The sequence below is a fragment of the Pinus tabuliformis genome, chromosome 1_1, assembly GCF_031772625.1.
Source record: "Pinus tabuliformis cultivar Carrire ecotype Pingquan chromosome 1_1, CPIR1, whole genome shotgun sequence".
Lineage (NCBI taxonomy): Eukaryota > Viridiplantae > Streptophyta > Pinopsida > Pinales > Pinaceae > Pinus > Pinus tabuliformis.
Genome location: NC_142297.1, coordinates 119,384,601 through 119,400,549, shown reverse-complemented (window position 1 = coordinate 119,400,549; position 15,949 = coordinate 119,384,601). Strand labels below are relative to the sequence as shown.

Genomic DNA, 15,949 nt, shown 5'->3' with positions numbered 1-15,949 from the left:
AACAAAGGGATATAGATTGTGGAATCCTACTACCCGCAAAATCATCATCAACAAAGATGTAAAGTTTAATGAATCCTCTCTTGTACAATTAGATGTAGATAATAGATTGAAACAGGATGATGTATCTGATTTTCAACACATTCAGTTTGAAAGCATTTCTAATGATAGTCATGATGACCATAGTTCAGATACTAGTCATGAACAGGTTTCAGAATCAGATTATGAACAGGGTTCAGATGTAGATCATGAACAGGTCTCAGATGCTGATCATGAAGAAGTTCCTACAGATGGTAGTCAGCAAATTGTGGAAGAACCAGAAACATCCTTAAGGAGGTCTACGAGAATCAAACGCCCTCCGAAACGGTATGATGATTATGTTACTCTAGTTGCATTTACCGCTAATGACGATGAACCTCTGTGCTATCAGGAAGCTATAGAAAGTTCGAAAAGTGACAAATGGAAAGCAGCTATGAAGGACGAAATGGTGGCCTTAGGTAAGAATGGCACATGTGATCTGGTTGAACTTCCGAAAGACAGGAAAACTGTGGGATGTAAATGGGTTTTCAAGGTGAAACGGGGTGTGAATGATACAAAGGACAGGTACAAAGCGAGGCTGGTCGCAAAAGGGTTTTGTCAGAAAGCAGGCATTGACTTTCATGAGATTTTTTCACCAGTAGTTAAAATAGTTTCAATTCGAATTGTGTTAGCATTAGTCGCTTTGCTTGATTTAGAATTACAGCAACTAGATGTTAAGCCTGCATTTTTACATGGAGATTTAGATGAGGAAATTTATATGGAACAACCGGAAGGGTTTGTTCAGCATCGCAATAAGAAATTTGTCTACAGGCTCAAGAAATCATTGTATGGTCTGAAGTAGTCGCCTCGACAGTGGTACAAGAAGTTTGATTCTTTCATGTTGAGTCAAGAATATATAAGAAGTGAATATGATCATTGTGTTTACTTTAAACAATTAAGTAATGGCATGTTCATTATCTTAGTGTTGTATGTTGGCGATATGCTTTTAGCAAGCAAAAGCATTGAAGAAATCAACAAGTTAAAGACTCAAATGGCAAGGACATTTGATATGAAAGATCTAGGAGCAGCAAGACAGATTTTGGGCATGGAGATTTTCAGAGACAGGAGCAATGGTAAGCTGTGGCTATCACAACAGAAGTATGTTGAGAAAATACTCTTGAGGTTTGGTATGAACAATGTGAAGCCTGTGTCAGTGCCTTTAGCTTCCCATTTGAAGCTTTCTTCCAGTTTATGTCCTAATACAGATGAAGAAAAGGAATATATGTCTTGAATTCCATATGCCAATGTAGTAGGATGTTTGATGTATGCGATGGTTTGTACTTGACCAGATATTTCACATGCAGTTGGGGTTGTCAGCAGGTATATGGCAAATCCAGGTAAAGAACACTAGTCAGCGGTGAAATGGGTGCTTCGATATTTGAGAGGCACAAGTAGTTATTGTATCACTTACAATAAGAGTAGTGAATTTGTTTGCGGGTATGTTGATTCCGATTTTGCAGGTGATTTGGATAAGAGAAGGTCAACTTCAGGGTATGTCTTTACTCTTGCAGGTGGAGCTATTAGCTGGATGTCAAAGCTACAAAACATTGTTGCTTTATCCACTACTGAAGCAGAATACATTGTTGCTTCTCATGCTTGCAAAGAAGCGATTTGGTTGAAAGGTTTGCTTGGTGAGTTTGGTAGGTTACAGGAAAACATCAAGTTATTTTGTGATAGTCAAAGTGCAATACATTTGGCTAAGAATCTGGCCTATCATAGTAAATCAAAGCATATACCAATAAAATACCATTTTGTAAGACAGGTTATCACTGAAAGGGGAGTCTCTCTTAACAAGGTGCATACAAAGGAGAATTGTGCAGACATGTTCACGAAACCAGTTTTGTTAGAGAAGCTACGTTGGTGTTTGGCTTCTCTTGGCTTGCAGAAAAAATAAAACTAATAAAGAAATAGGGTATCAGGCTAATTGTTGTCAAGGTGGAGATTGTTGAGATTTTCGGTTTTCATAAATTGGGCAAAAATCTCAAGTAGGTGACAACAATAAGATTTGTTGCTATATTAGCTCTATTTTGTTGGGAAAGAGTTAATGCATCCTATATTTGTTGTGAGAGGATTTATGATACAGTTAGATTCTCTGAGCTATAAAATAGATGTCCGTACAGATATTGGGGTGTGTAGAGAGTTTGTGAGGAAATTGATTATTTTGTAATCTCCTGTTTGATAATAAAAATTGCCGATGCCTATGTTTGGTGGACGTAGCCCAGATTGGTTGGGTGAACCACGTTAAATCACTGTGTCATTTGTGTATGATTTTTATGTACTGTGTTTGTCTTTTATATTCCGCTGCGCGCTGTTTGCTCTAACATGCAACAACTGAGGGTTTTATTATTAAGCGGTGGTTTGTCAAAATACAATCTATAGATGCCTTCCTGGTTATCCAGTACAAAGAATATCATTGACAGAAAGATGAGTGAGATTACCTCACACTATCACTGGAGATCCTGGCTGATCCAGCCACTAAGTGAACAACCCTTTGTTGCCTTTGCACAGTTACTGCGCAGCACAGCGTCACAACCTCTAGGGGCGGTGTCACCCCTTCTGTTGATCGATTTTCTACCCAAGAACTTCGATTTTCACCTCCCAGTCTCACACCCCGGTTTCTGGCTTCTGATATCGATTCCTCCAACAAATTTTCAGACCTCCTCAAGGCTCTGCGTTAGCGTATGCTAGCCAGCTTAGCCACTACGCTGCCTCTTTGCCTTCTCTGCTGAGTATTCTCAGATCAAGAGAAATCTCCAACTGGAACTATCCCTACCCCTCACTACAAAAGATCACTTCAAATTTCTCTCCATCAGCTGCTCTGCTTCATAAATTCGATCCTCTGATCTTCACTCAATGTTTTCTCCAAGTGCCCATCAAGCCTCTTCTTATAATCCTCTCGTGGATCAATCAACGGCCCAGACTAGATTTTAATCAATGGCTAGGATCATATTGACTTTATCTTCGCCTTCTTCTAGAAGTTTCACCCACAGTTTAGATTAATACCCATTAATTATTTTAATTTCTTAAACTTAGACTTAGGGACCCAAAAAATAATTAATTATTTTAATAAAATTGTCGTCAAGTGGAATTTCCCAAAACGATTTATAGATATTGGAGAATGCATGTGTCTAAGCCTCCTTGCAAATTTTGAGACCTAGAGCACATCCGATGCTACCAAAAATCAACACTCCCTCTTAACGAGGAATGTGCTCTAACAATGCAACTTGCTGAAGCATCACCCTGTTCTGTAACATCTTCAACGTTATTGACATATGACATCATTGCCCACTAACTACTCTGCAAATGTTGCATTTGTATCGTTATTGACCCTACCACTATCAACACTGCATCCATACTACAACTCCCTCTCAAATTTTGCATTCGTGCTGCTACTAGCCCTGCCATTGCCAACACTGCATCTGCACTGCAACCTTCTCTAACTGTTGTTGCTACTGCATCAGCAATGGAAAAACATCCCAAATCACTGAACTGGTGTTCAGTATGATGCATCTCATTGTTGGAGTTCTGACTGCTGCTAGTCTCTGCGCTAACCCTTTGAAGCCTCTGCGCTATTGCTAACCTCTGCTATGTGCCAACTGCACTGCTGCCAACTCTGCTCTGTGTTGCTCAGTCTCTGGCACTCCTAGGCATTGTATCTGTCACTCTGGCACTCCTCTGTACCAACTGACATAGGTCCATCGTACTACTACTAATTTGGGCTCCCGTAGCAAGCTATTGATCCAAGAGGTGGAATCGTCCAAGATCCTGCCCATCTGTAGTTCTTTTGAACTACAGCTCTAAATCAGCGCACCTCCCTCCAGGAGGTATCTCAGATGTCATGGAAAACTCCTTGATCTTCACGGGTGCAGTCTTCGGATCATGCTTCTCATCTTTGTCCTTCTTCCTAAGAGGACATTGTGTTGCGTAGTGACCAAATTCACCACACCTGAAGCATTTGATCTTCAAGACGTCCTTCTTCCCCCTTTGCTGCTCCTACTGCCCCTTGGATGGGAGGGTTGCATTCTCTTCCCCCTTGGGCTTCGATCCACTGCTACTACTTCCATCAAGTTTATGCTTGACCAAGTCTCTCCTCAGCTCCTCTTACTTAAAATATGACCACATTCCTTCCCAGTCCAACAAGTTCTCTCTGCCCAGGATGCTCTGGACAAATACCTGCCACTCTTCCAAAACCAAATTTAGGGCCAGTCTTTTCATCTCAGAAGACTGAGGTGTAGACCCCACAGTTTCTAGCTCATCTCAGGTCTCCTGAAGCTTTGCAAGGAAGAGATCAATGCATTCCCCCTTCTGCATCTGCATGGACCACATCTTCTGCTCTAAGTACATCTCCTGCTGCTCGAAAGATCCCTGATATAGTGTCGACAAGGCATCCCACATCTCCTTGGCAATCCCTCTACCAATGATGTGACAGACTACATGATCTTTCACTCCATCGAGGATCATTCTCTTGGTCTTTGTCATCTCTCCCTTGTACTTTTTGAGTGGATCTGGATCTGCAGGCTCAGCTACCACGCTGTCGATGTAGATCTTGAGAAAATGTTCATCCAAAAGGCACGACATCCTTGCCTTCCAGATCACATAGTTGGATGCCCCATCCAACCTATCCTGATCTCTCAATCCACTAGCTGCCATCTCTACCAATCAAAAAAGTTGAATGTCATCCTCTCTCCTACTGTTGCTCAACAAATGAGAATTTGAATTCCTTGGCTAGGAATTCTCTGAGGAAGAAATTCCCTCAAGTGTCTCTTCTTCCTTCTGACGTCTTTCTGCCCAGCTACTACCCGCAGAAAACTGCATCACACCAGAAACCCCTCTTCGCTGAAGCTACAACTGCGCTACTCCCTCTATAGCCGACAGATTTCAATCTAGAAATCCTACCTCTCTGCCGACTCACTCAGAGAGATTTACCACGAAAATCTTGCCCTCCTAGCCTGAACTATGCAATCCCTCTGGGGATTCGAATCGGCACCTCTGCAGGAATTTCGAACTCCCTTCTTCCTTCAACGTTGGGCTCTTCCAGAACTGCTCTCTTGTTTCACCTGCGGCTCTGAAACCATGTGAAAATTTGGATGCCCAAATTTCTATTACAGCTACTGATATTACTTCTTCTACCTGTTAATCCATGCAAGTTATTTACGGTGTTCTACTATAAATATTGAAGTAAATACATTGTTGCCTTCACTACTTAAAACTATATGCAGAAACAAGAAATTGAGCAAGAAAGAAATACACAACACATCTACACAGTCGTTTTTGGACAAATGTCCACGGAAAAACCCAATATGGGAAAACCAGTGCAGCAGCTAAGGATTTTGTTATCAAGCAATAGTATTTCTGAATACAATCTCTGGATGCCTCCTGGCTATCCAATACAGAGAATATCACTGATAGAAAGATGAGTGAGATTACCTCACACTATCATTGGAGATCCTAGCTGATCCGGCCACTGAATGAACAGGCCCTGTCTGCCTTGCGTAGTCACTGCATCAGCCCAACGTCACAACCTCTAGGGACAGTGTCACCCCTTCTGTTGATTGATTTGCTGCCCAGAAACTTCGATTTTCACCTCCCAGTCTCACACCCCAGCTTCTGGCTTCTGATATCAATTCCTCCAACAAATATTCGAACCTCCTCAAGGCTCTACGCTGCCTTTGCGTCAACCTACATTGCCTCTCCCTGATCTATCTCTGCCTTCTCTGCTGAGTATTCCTAGACCAGGAGAAATCTCCAACCGGAACTATCCCTGCCCCTCACTGCAAAAGATCACTTTGAATTTCTCTTCGGCAGTTGCTCTGCTTCAGAAATTCGATCTTCTGATCTTCACTCGATGTGTTCTCCAAGTGCCCATCAAACCTCTTCTTATAATCCTCTCGTTGATCAATCAACGGCCCACAGATTAGATTTTAATCAATGGTTAGGATCATATTGACTTGATCTCCACCTTCTTCTGAAAGTTTCACCCACAGTTTAGATTAATACCCATTAATTATTTTAATTTCTTAAGTTTAGACTTAGGGACCCATAAAATAATTAATTATTTTCATAAAACTATCTCCGGGTGGAATTTCCCAAAACGATTTCTGGGTATTGGAGAATGCATGTGCCTAAGCCTCTCTAGAAATTTTGAGATTTAGAGCACATCTGATGCTACCAGAAATCTACAGGAAGAAGGTCAATAATGAGGCTAGAAAGGCTAGAGGAGGCCAAGAATTCACAACAATAGGGAGAGGAAGTCCTTTAAGACCTGTAGCCAAGGGCAAAGATGAAAATGGAGGTGGGCGAGAGGGCTAAAGGCCTTCTAGAGGTCACGACAAAGGCAAAGGAGGATGGTCGAGGGGGTTTGAAGCCCCTCTAAGGCCATGGCAAGGCCAAATATGGTCTGTGACTCAAAGGAAAGCACCTTAAGGGTTGTGGCAAGGGAAAGGGAAGCCCTTTTAGGGCTACAAGCAAGGAAAAAAGGGGCAGCGACTAGGAATAAGGCCCTTAAAGAGCCTGTAGCCAAGGAGAATGAGCCTTTAGGGCTCACCATAGCCCAGAAAAGGCTAGCGGCTCACCTAGAGGAGGAGAAAAGGCCACGGCTAGGCTGGAAGAGGGGACGGCTAGGCCTTAGAGGCCTAAAAAACTTTCAAAGCCTTGCAAATAACAAAAAATATCCACAAATTGCCAAAATTTGCTTCCTTAGGGCCAGCGTCTTCCTTATTTGGCTGGACGTTGAGCTTGGATGAAGATTGGAGGCTAGATATTGCCTTCCTAGGCCTAGATCTGCCTCAAAAGCCCGATGACTTTCCTTGAGAGATTGAAGATTCACCTGCACAAATGAATGAAAGAATTCCAAAACCCCAAATATATACAAAATTTCAAAACCCCAAGGGCTACAAAATAAATGGTTTAGAAAAAAAATATACAAAATATTTACAGATGTACAATATTTACAAAATTAAATTACAAGCTCTTGTTAACATATAAAATATTTTTAGCCCAAGAAAAAAAATATCTTGAATATTTTTATTTATTTTTTTATTCATTTTAATTTTATGAATGATAGTGGAAGAATAATTTTGAATGATATATTGGCCAAAACCCTTCTACAAAATTAATTACCACAACGAAATCTCAGAGCCCAAACATAGTCGGCTCTTCCCCACAGTCTGTGAACTTGGAGCCCAAGGGTTAGCGTACCTATAAATCTCTATAATTTTCTCAAGATAAAATTGTTAGATCATATGGTGAATCAGATCACCTAAGATAACATGTACCAATAGAATGTTCTTATCACTGACAAATGAAATAACAATTTATAAAAAAAATTGCACAATATAGGAAAACACATAGCTAACACATACAATAAATCGGTTGAATAAGAACACCATGAACTAAACCCCAAAGTCTTTCTATTATGATAAAAAATGTTTCCAGTAGCTCAATACCAGCATTACAAAATTTTTCTCATCTAGAGATCATCCAAAGATGGGAAATAGAAACTCAATATAAAAAAACCCCTCCAAATGAAAAATAATGGCTAGTTGGTTTGATCCTCGTCAAAATAATCTCGACCGTCGAAAATAAATTGACCATATTTTAATCTCCACCATCCAATTTTTAATTTTGAGGAAAAATATGAATCTCTTAAAAACCATTTTTATTAATACAAAAATTAATATTTTGACTTAATTTCCACAAAAATTTGACTTTGACTTAACCACCAAGGTCCAAGAGCCCAAATTTTCTTAAAATATCCATTTTTCCCTTGGTGGAGGATCTCCAAAAATTGACTTCTTTTTTACCCACAAATTTTTTATTATTTTTCACTTGGAGAGAAATTAATTTCTCTATAATTATTTTTTGACTCAAAATTAATTAATTTTCTAGCTTAGGATTTTTATTTAATTTAGCCAAAAAATTAATTAATTGACTCTAAAGGGGATTAATAATTTTTCCACCCTGAAATATTTACCATGCACTAAATTATTTTTACATCAAAATAATTATAATATCAATCTTTATAAGGGGACAACACCTTTAGACATAGACCCTCAATAATTTCCCAATTCTACAACCAATATGATCTAGTATGAAACCAAATGAAGCGACAAAACTTAAAGTTGTTTGTGCTTTAAATGTAAATATACACAATGTATTGTAAGTAATATTTTATTAATAAGATGAAATGTACAAGGATGATTGAATGTTACAATGAGCGCCCACTTATATACCTAGGCAGGTGCCCCTTCATGACTGGGCATGTCTTTTCATTTAACTAATGAATATTAAAATAATCATTACTTTGATTATCTATTATTTACATTTATTTATTATTTATTTTACTTTTATCTCAATTATATTCATAACATTGCCCCTTTCTTCGAAACGCTTTGTCCTCAAAGCTTGTTGTTGACAATTTCCTTAGGCAGCATATGTCATTCTAGCATATGTCATTCGTCATTCTTGGCACGAGAATATCCACTCTCCTTTTTCAATTCAATTTTTCTTCTTGGCTGAACCATTTTTTTAAATAATATATATATATATTTGAATTAAATGTATATATGTATTTTTTTTAAGTTAGTTAAATTAACTATATAATATAGTTATATAATTATAACTATATATAATAATTTAATTATATAATAGTGACTAGATAACTTATATATATAATCAAAAAATGAAATGACACGGAACCATGGGAGGTGACTTTTTTGATTTGGACAAAACGACAGGCGAAATATGGTTGTTCGCACAGTATGACACAATCAGAAAAATGGTAGGAGAGAGAGGCAGTAATGTCGAGTGACAGGGTACTAAGGAACTGAGAGTAGTAGGTTTTGACGGCTTGATGGTGGCATAGACTCAGTGGAATGGTGAACAGAACCCTGACTAGCGATGTGATAAGGCATAGTGAGGTTGGTGAAGGGAATGGTGGCTCGATTGTTGATTGGGAATGCGGTTGAGACTGTGTCGAACGGTCGGAGGGAGCGATCACAGCGACGGGAAAAAAGAAATGTCGAGAGCAGACATAAGACAATGGACGACACGGTGTGACGCGTGTTGAATATGTTGTGTATTCAACGAATCTACTTCTGCCACGATAAGGTTCAAGCTCTTTTAACATTCATATATCATAAAGCTTTATAATCTGGTCCTTTGATGCAGTAAGCACCCAATTTCCATTTTGATTTCATTTGACACAGACAACAGTATTCTTATGACCATGGAGTGAACAGAGCTTCCTGTCAATCTTTGCATCCTACAACCTTGTGACATTGTCCTTACCACCTGAAACCAGTGTTGATAATATCGGTATCGGGAAAATATCGGCGAGGGTCTGGAAAATATCTTATCGGAAATATCGGCGAAAATATCGGCAAAATATCGGCAAATATCGGCAAGCATAAAAAATGCATAATATATTCATTTTTTTTCAGATTTCTAAACATATAAAGCAATAACAACATGAACTAAACACATTGGCACATAAATATGAAGAAAACACTGATATATATGATATCAAATAGAAATGATACATCAAACTTCAAAGGCGATACCAAATCCTTCTGATCCCTGATAGTGATAAATTGATAATTGTCCAATCAAGGACTCAAACAAAAATTAAAATAACATCACACATCCTGCTGATCCCTGATAGTGATAATTGTCCAATCAAGGACTCAAACAAAACAACATCACATATATAAAACTTTAAAAGTATTTCATCATCATGAGTTATAAACTTATATGTAGCAAAAGTTGCAAAACAAATAAAACTAGCAGCTATCTATCTGAGACCATTGGCCTCTCCCTAGCAGCTTTCTTTCTGTCTTGTTCAGCAATTGCTTCACGAGCTTTTTGTATAACCTCTGCACTAGAAACCATACAAGGCATGACATCTGCATCATATGCAGAGAGTTTAGCCAGATGGTATTTCAATCGTGTAATCCCTCCTGACATCTTGGTCCCACACAAGTTGCATGATATAAGTGCCTGATTTGCCCCACCAACAGCCTCCCCATACTCCCAAAATGGGTCCAAAGTTTTTGGCATATTTGACATTTGTACTTGTAGTGAACTAATTCAAACCTAGGGCACAAAAAAAACAAAAAATTGGCATTAAATGAGTATAACTATACAGTGCCCAGCAAACACTCAAGAAACTATTTTAATTTTTAAAGCAACATCTTCATGTTCAGAATTTAAACAACAAAAGCAAGCATAAAAAATGCATACTATATTCATTTTTTTCAGATTTTTAAACATATAAAGCAATAACAACATGAAATAAACACATTGGCACATAAATATGAAGAAAACACTGATATATATGATGTCAAATAGAAATGATATATCAAAGGCGATACCAAATCGTGCTAATCCCTGATAATTGTCCATTCAAGGACTCAAATGTGGAGAACCAATACAAAATAACATCACATATAATAATAAAAGTATCTCATCATCATGAGTTACATGTAGCATAACAAATAAAACTAGCAGCTATCTATCTACTGCCCTCTCCCCCTTTTACGGGAAAACATGATGGGCTGTTTGTCAGGCCTGCCCCTAGTAGTAGAAGGCCCTGACACTGCCTCTGCACCTAATGTCAAATAATGAGTGATAGGCATGGAGCTATGCTCTCCTATATCTATAGCAGATGGTGTTGATGCTGATGCTCCCGCAGTGTCCTCCTCCAGCTCCTCCTGCTCCTCCTCTAAGTGCTGCTGCTCCTCTGACTCCGAGTCCTCCTCTTGCTGCCCCTGCTCTAATGGATCATCTGCCACTGGCTCCTCCAACCATGAAGGTGACTCCTCCAATATGGGCTCCTGAGACTCCACCGTCCACGGAGACAATACATCAATATTGTCTAAGGAAATGGCATCTGGATGCACTGGTGATTCTATTTGCCTCACTCGAAGTCGGATGTTGTAATGCACATACACCAAATCGTTGAGGCGTGCGAACTCCAACCTGTAAGAGTGTCAAAAAAAGTAATGAGTCTTGACTCTTGACTCTTGAGTCTTGACACTTGAAGGTCATAAATTAAAAATTAAAAATTACAATAAGTGTAATTGCTCAACTGAAGGCTTGAGTTCAAAGTTATACCTGTTGCGCTTTTTGGCGTGTATTTTCTCAAATACACTCCAATTGCGCTCACACCCTGAAGAGCTACATGTTTGACTCAAGATTCGCATAGCCAAATTTTGCAAATTTGGTACCCTTGCACCATAGCTTCGCCGCCAAAGATCTACAACAAAATAATGAAATAAAAAATTCAAAAACTTAAAAGTTAAAACATAATTAAATTCAAATTTATAATTTCTAATGAGTGATGACTTGTCACTTACGTGGCATGAAGAGGGCCCTTTCCTTAATGGCATCATCAAAGCCAAATAGGCCAACACAATCCTGATAATTATGTATCTCGCGGCTGATTTTGAGACGAAGCTCAGAATCAGGTACCATCCTCTCAATACAGGAATGGAGCCCTTCAATCACCTCGCCATCAAAACGAAAATTGCATTTGTATGCAAATGCAGGGTTGAGGAAGAGTGCTGCTGCATGAATGGGTCGATGAAGCATCCCTGTCCACCGACTATCGATCACATCCCATAACATCATCTGCCTATTAAGGCCAGCAGAACCCTTGTCTGCATAATAGGAACGAATGGCCTCCTTGGCCCTATCCATGCCCTCATACAAATAAGGCATTGCAGGCTTCTCTCCATCCACCAATCTAAGAACCTTTACTATAGGTTCGCTAACTGCACATGCTTCTTCTACTCCACGCCAAAATGTCTCAGAGTACACCATTTTTTCAATGGCTTTCCCATCAGGTCTCCTGCTGTATCTACAACCACGCCAATCATTAGACACAAACATTTGCTTCAACTCGTACTGACATCGAAGCAAAGACTGAAGAGTAATAAAGGTTGTGGCAAAACGTGTGATGGCAGGACGCCGCAACTCCTTGTTTCCTGTGAACCTCCTCATAAGGCTAAGAACAATAGCATGGTTATAAATAAACTTGGGGATGCTCCTAGCCATATGAACTGCCTCCTTGATGAAGGAGAGTTTCCCCATATCCTCAAGCAACAAATCAAGACAATGCGCTGCACATGGAGTCCAGAACAATGTGGGATGCCTCTCCATAAGCATTCTGCCGGCAGACACATAATTAGCTGCATTGTCTGTTACGACTTGCACCACATTCTGCACACCAATCTCCTGAATGAACCCATCTAACAACTCACATATCGTTGCTGCATCTTTGATATGTTCTGATGCATCCAACGATTTAATAAACATGGTACCTTTAGGACAATGTACCAAGAAATTTAGAAGGGTCCTACCCTTCCTATCTGTCCAACCATCAGACATCACTGTGCATCCAGTGACTTCCCATGTCTGTTTCAACTCCGCCAATCTAGAGTTGATGTCCTCTTTTTCTGCTTGAAGAATTGGCCCCCGCAACTCCTCATATGTGGCACTTTTGTACCCTGGGCCCACAACAGCAATAGCATCACACATTGGTTGCCAAAATGGATTGGTTTTTGTGATGCTGAGAGGTAAGTCGCTCCAATAAATACACCTCCCCATGACTCTATCTGCTTCTTCCTTCTCCTTTTTTTTGACAAGCGATTTTATGCCAGGTTGTGCTCCAGCTCCTGTTCGTGGAACAAAAAATGATGACCTCGCATTCACACTAGCATGTGATGGTGTGCCAGTTGTGGAGCCCCTCCCACTAGCGCCAGTAGGGCCACTACCCTGAACATCAAAATCATGAGAAGATATCCCAAAGGATCTACCTGCACGTTCAGCTTTGTTTCTTTCCGCCTCTTCCTTCTTTCTGTCCTTTTCTTCAATTGCCTCAAGAGCTTTTCGTATAAGCTCCGGACTAGAAACTCTACAAATGCCAACATCATGTCCAGGGAGTCTAGCAAGATGGTATTTCAGTCGTGTAACCCCACCTGTCATCTTGTCCCCACACAATTTGCATGAAAGATATGCACGATTTGTCCCACCATCAGGGATCCCATACTCCCAAAATGGGTCCAAGTTTTTTGGCATATTTGTATTTTGTAGTGGGCTAACTCAAAAGGAAACCTACAGCACCAAAAAAATTTTGGAATTAGTAACTTAATAACTTAATAAGTAATACGAATTTACGAAATTCCATGGGTGCAGGTCTCAATATCAAATCCTCATTCTTCAAAGACAAATGGAATAAACTTTAACAAAGTTCTACAATCTGCAATCTTCACACAAAGGACCCTAGTCAAGCTATGTAGAAAAGACTAAAAGAGTCAAAAGACATTAAAATCATAAAATATAAATGTATTCAATAACAGCGTTAGAGGACTGCGATTTGGCTGCTACAGGCAGTGTATAGTTATACATTGAGGATAATAAAAGCATTTATAAATTATATTTATGCTTCTAATGTTGGCTTATATGCTATCTTCTGAGGATAAGCAACTGTTGGCTTATATGCTATTTTTTACAGGCTGCACACTTTGAAAACTTGAATCAATTATATATTAACCCTGATTTAATTGCAGAGATTTTACAGTGATTTTTTTGAAAGGGGTTTGTCATTTCTTCTCGGCATTACATTTTTAGATCTAACAGTGTTTAATTGGCAGGGCTCTTGAGAAGGCTCATTACTTTTCAACACCAAGCTTGAAACTTTGCCTTATCTCTGGTGCAAAAGGGCTTGAAGCGACTTGGTTATCTGCAGAAAAATTCTGAAGGCTTTCAAGCCTTGAAAACTTAATAAAGTTCCCCTAATAATTTGACTAAATAGAACTAAAATATGACTAATTTTGGGAGCTAACTATTAGCATTTCTGGCTTGCTGCTCCTCTGGCTGTGAGAGTTTTAGATCACTGGTGTAAGTTTGCAGGTGTTATAGTAAAATTTTGACGAAGATTTCATCATAAGTCTTGGCATAGAGACTGATTTTCAAGAAGATTGTTCATTGCTGCACAGTGCATATATGTCTAAGGCTAACAGGTTTGTGTTTCAGGTGTGACATTCCTCTTTGAAAGGGTTTCACTGTTTATTTGGGGTCTATACATTGATATTTGAAGGATCACATTAATATACCAGCAACAAAGGGAATGCCGCAAGGCTTCAAGCCTCAATCCTCTCCCTAACTTGACATATTTCCTCACTTTCACATACTTCAGATCTGAAGTAGTTGTTGCAGATCCTAATCTCACTGATAATACAAACTTAAAACCATAGTATAATGTTCCATTGACATATTTTAAGACTGTTTTTGTTGTGTTTCAATGAATGCCTTTGGGGAACGTCATACATTACAATATAATGTCAACAGCGTTTTATTTATAACCAAATAACACTGTGGTTAATAGGTTATAACTGCGTTTTATTTATAACCAGTTACCAAATAACACTGTGGTTATAACTTGGAAATACATCGTTTGATCTATGGTTGGATTTGGACATCGAGTTGATATCGACTATGAACAAATATGTTGCTGCCCATCCCAATATAAGTCGACCATTGGTTTTCTTTTGACCTTGTCTGCAATGAAACTGGCAGGAGAAACGTCCAACTGACAAAGGAAAGACAACATCGAATTTATATCGACTCATTCGTGGCATCTAAAGAGAAAGTTAAAGTTAATTGTTGATGGGAGTCATAAGTTATAACTGCGTTTTAAACTTTTATTTATGACCAAATAACACTGTGGTTATGACCAATATAAAACGTATACACTGTAATATCAATATGTATACACGGTATAAGACTCGACTCTCGACTCTCCATGGCACATGCGTATAGAATATGCATACCTGTAGGGTGGTCGCTGTAGACTGTATGTAAACCCTCCTTCGCAGCCAAAGATCAACCTCAAACCCTCCGCACTGTTCGCACTCGGACTCTCCAGCTCTCGAAAATAAAATGACGCCTAAACCCTAAACAAAAACCTATTTATAAACTGTGCCGGCGATATATACCATCGTCGCGCGATTTTTATAAAAATATCGGCGATATTTCGTATTTCTCGCGAGATTTCCGAAATTAGAAAATATCGCGATTTTTGCCAGCCGAAATTTCGTCTTGATGAAAATCGCGCGATATTTACGAATATCGCCGATTTTTCGGCGATATTATCATCACTGCCTGAAACCACCAGAGACTTTGCTGGATGTCAGTCAACACTATTTACATCCCACCCACGGCCAGCAAGAGCTCTCTCTTCCCGGAAGCAGAAAAAGTCCCAAACTTTCACTGTTGTGTCATCCGAACAGGAGCAATATTTCAAATATGTTCTACAAAAACTTAAATTATGGACAACCTCTCTATGTGCTGATTTGTTTGCTTTCACATTTTTCATATTAGTTTGCCAGTACTTGATCAAACCGCATCATGTTGGAAAATGTAACTAGGTTCGGTGTTCATTAATGTATTTGAGTCATCATAAAATGTACTTGTCAAAAGAATAAAGAAAAGAATTTTTATTATTGTATCAATGACTTGTTAAAGCATGGGTTTCATGCTTGGGTCATCATTATATGTCAAAGTCCCTGTTATCACTCCAACCAGCAAGGGACCTAAAAGGGGTTCCTAAGAGGGCAACTGCTGGGTTATGGGGAACGATGGAGGCTTAGCCCATTGTCACCATAGCTAAGTCTCCCTGCTCTTTACGGACTTTCACCGATGGGAGGAGTCTCGGTAGTGTACGGAACACTTTTAAAGTATATGTTAATGAATAGGTGGAAAGTGACCCTGAAAACCCTTTCCCAAGGATGGAGTGAAGAATGGAACTTGCTTGCTCTTTAAGAAAGGGACTTGGTCCTCCAGAGGTAAGGGGTGAAGATTGGAGGGTTGAGGG

At 39.3% G+C, this 15,949-nt stretch overlaps 2 protein-coding genes across 4 annotated transcripts in view; both read right to left on the bottom strand.

Annotated features, from left to right (window-relative positions):
- LOC149211932 (Nucleic acid-binding, OB-fold-like protein) overlaps positions 1 to 15,949 on the bottom strand; it is a 167,608-nt gene that overhangs the window by 24,200 nt on the left and 127,459 nt on the right. The window contains exon 6 of one of the 3 annotated variants that reach the window (XM_089391625.1): positions 9,656 to 10,167. The exons of the other annotated variants lie outside the window; for them this stretch is intronic. Within the exon in view, the coding sequence (XP_089247751.1) occupies positions 10,157 to 10,167 (11 nt within the window). The 3' untranslated portion in view covers positions 9,656 to 10,156. Of the gene's footprint in view, positions 1 to 9,655; positions 10,168 to 15,949 lie in introns of those variants that run through there. 3 annotated transcript variants of the gene reach the window in all.
- Positions 10,230 to 13,184, bottom strand: LOC149211933 (uncharacterized). The gene is made up of 2 exons (XM_089391621.1): positions 11,188 to 13,184; positions 10,230 to 11,052 (listed from the first exon to the last, which is right to left on the bottom strand). The coding sequence occupies exon 1, from the start codon at positions 13,150 to 13,152 to the stop codon at positions 11,422 to 11,424; it is 1,731 nt and encodes a 576-aa protein (XP_089247747.1). The 5' UTR covers positions 13,153 to 13,184; the 3' UTR covers positions 10,230 to 11,052; positions 11,188 to 11,421.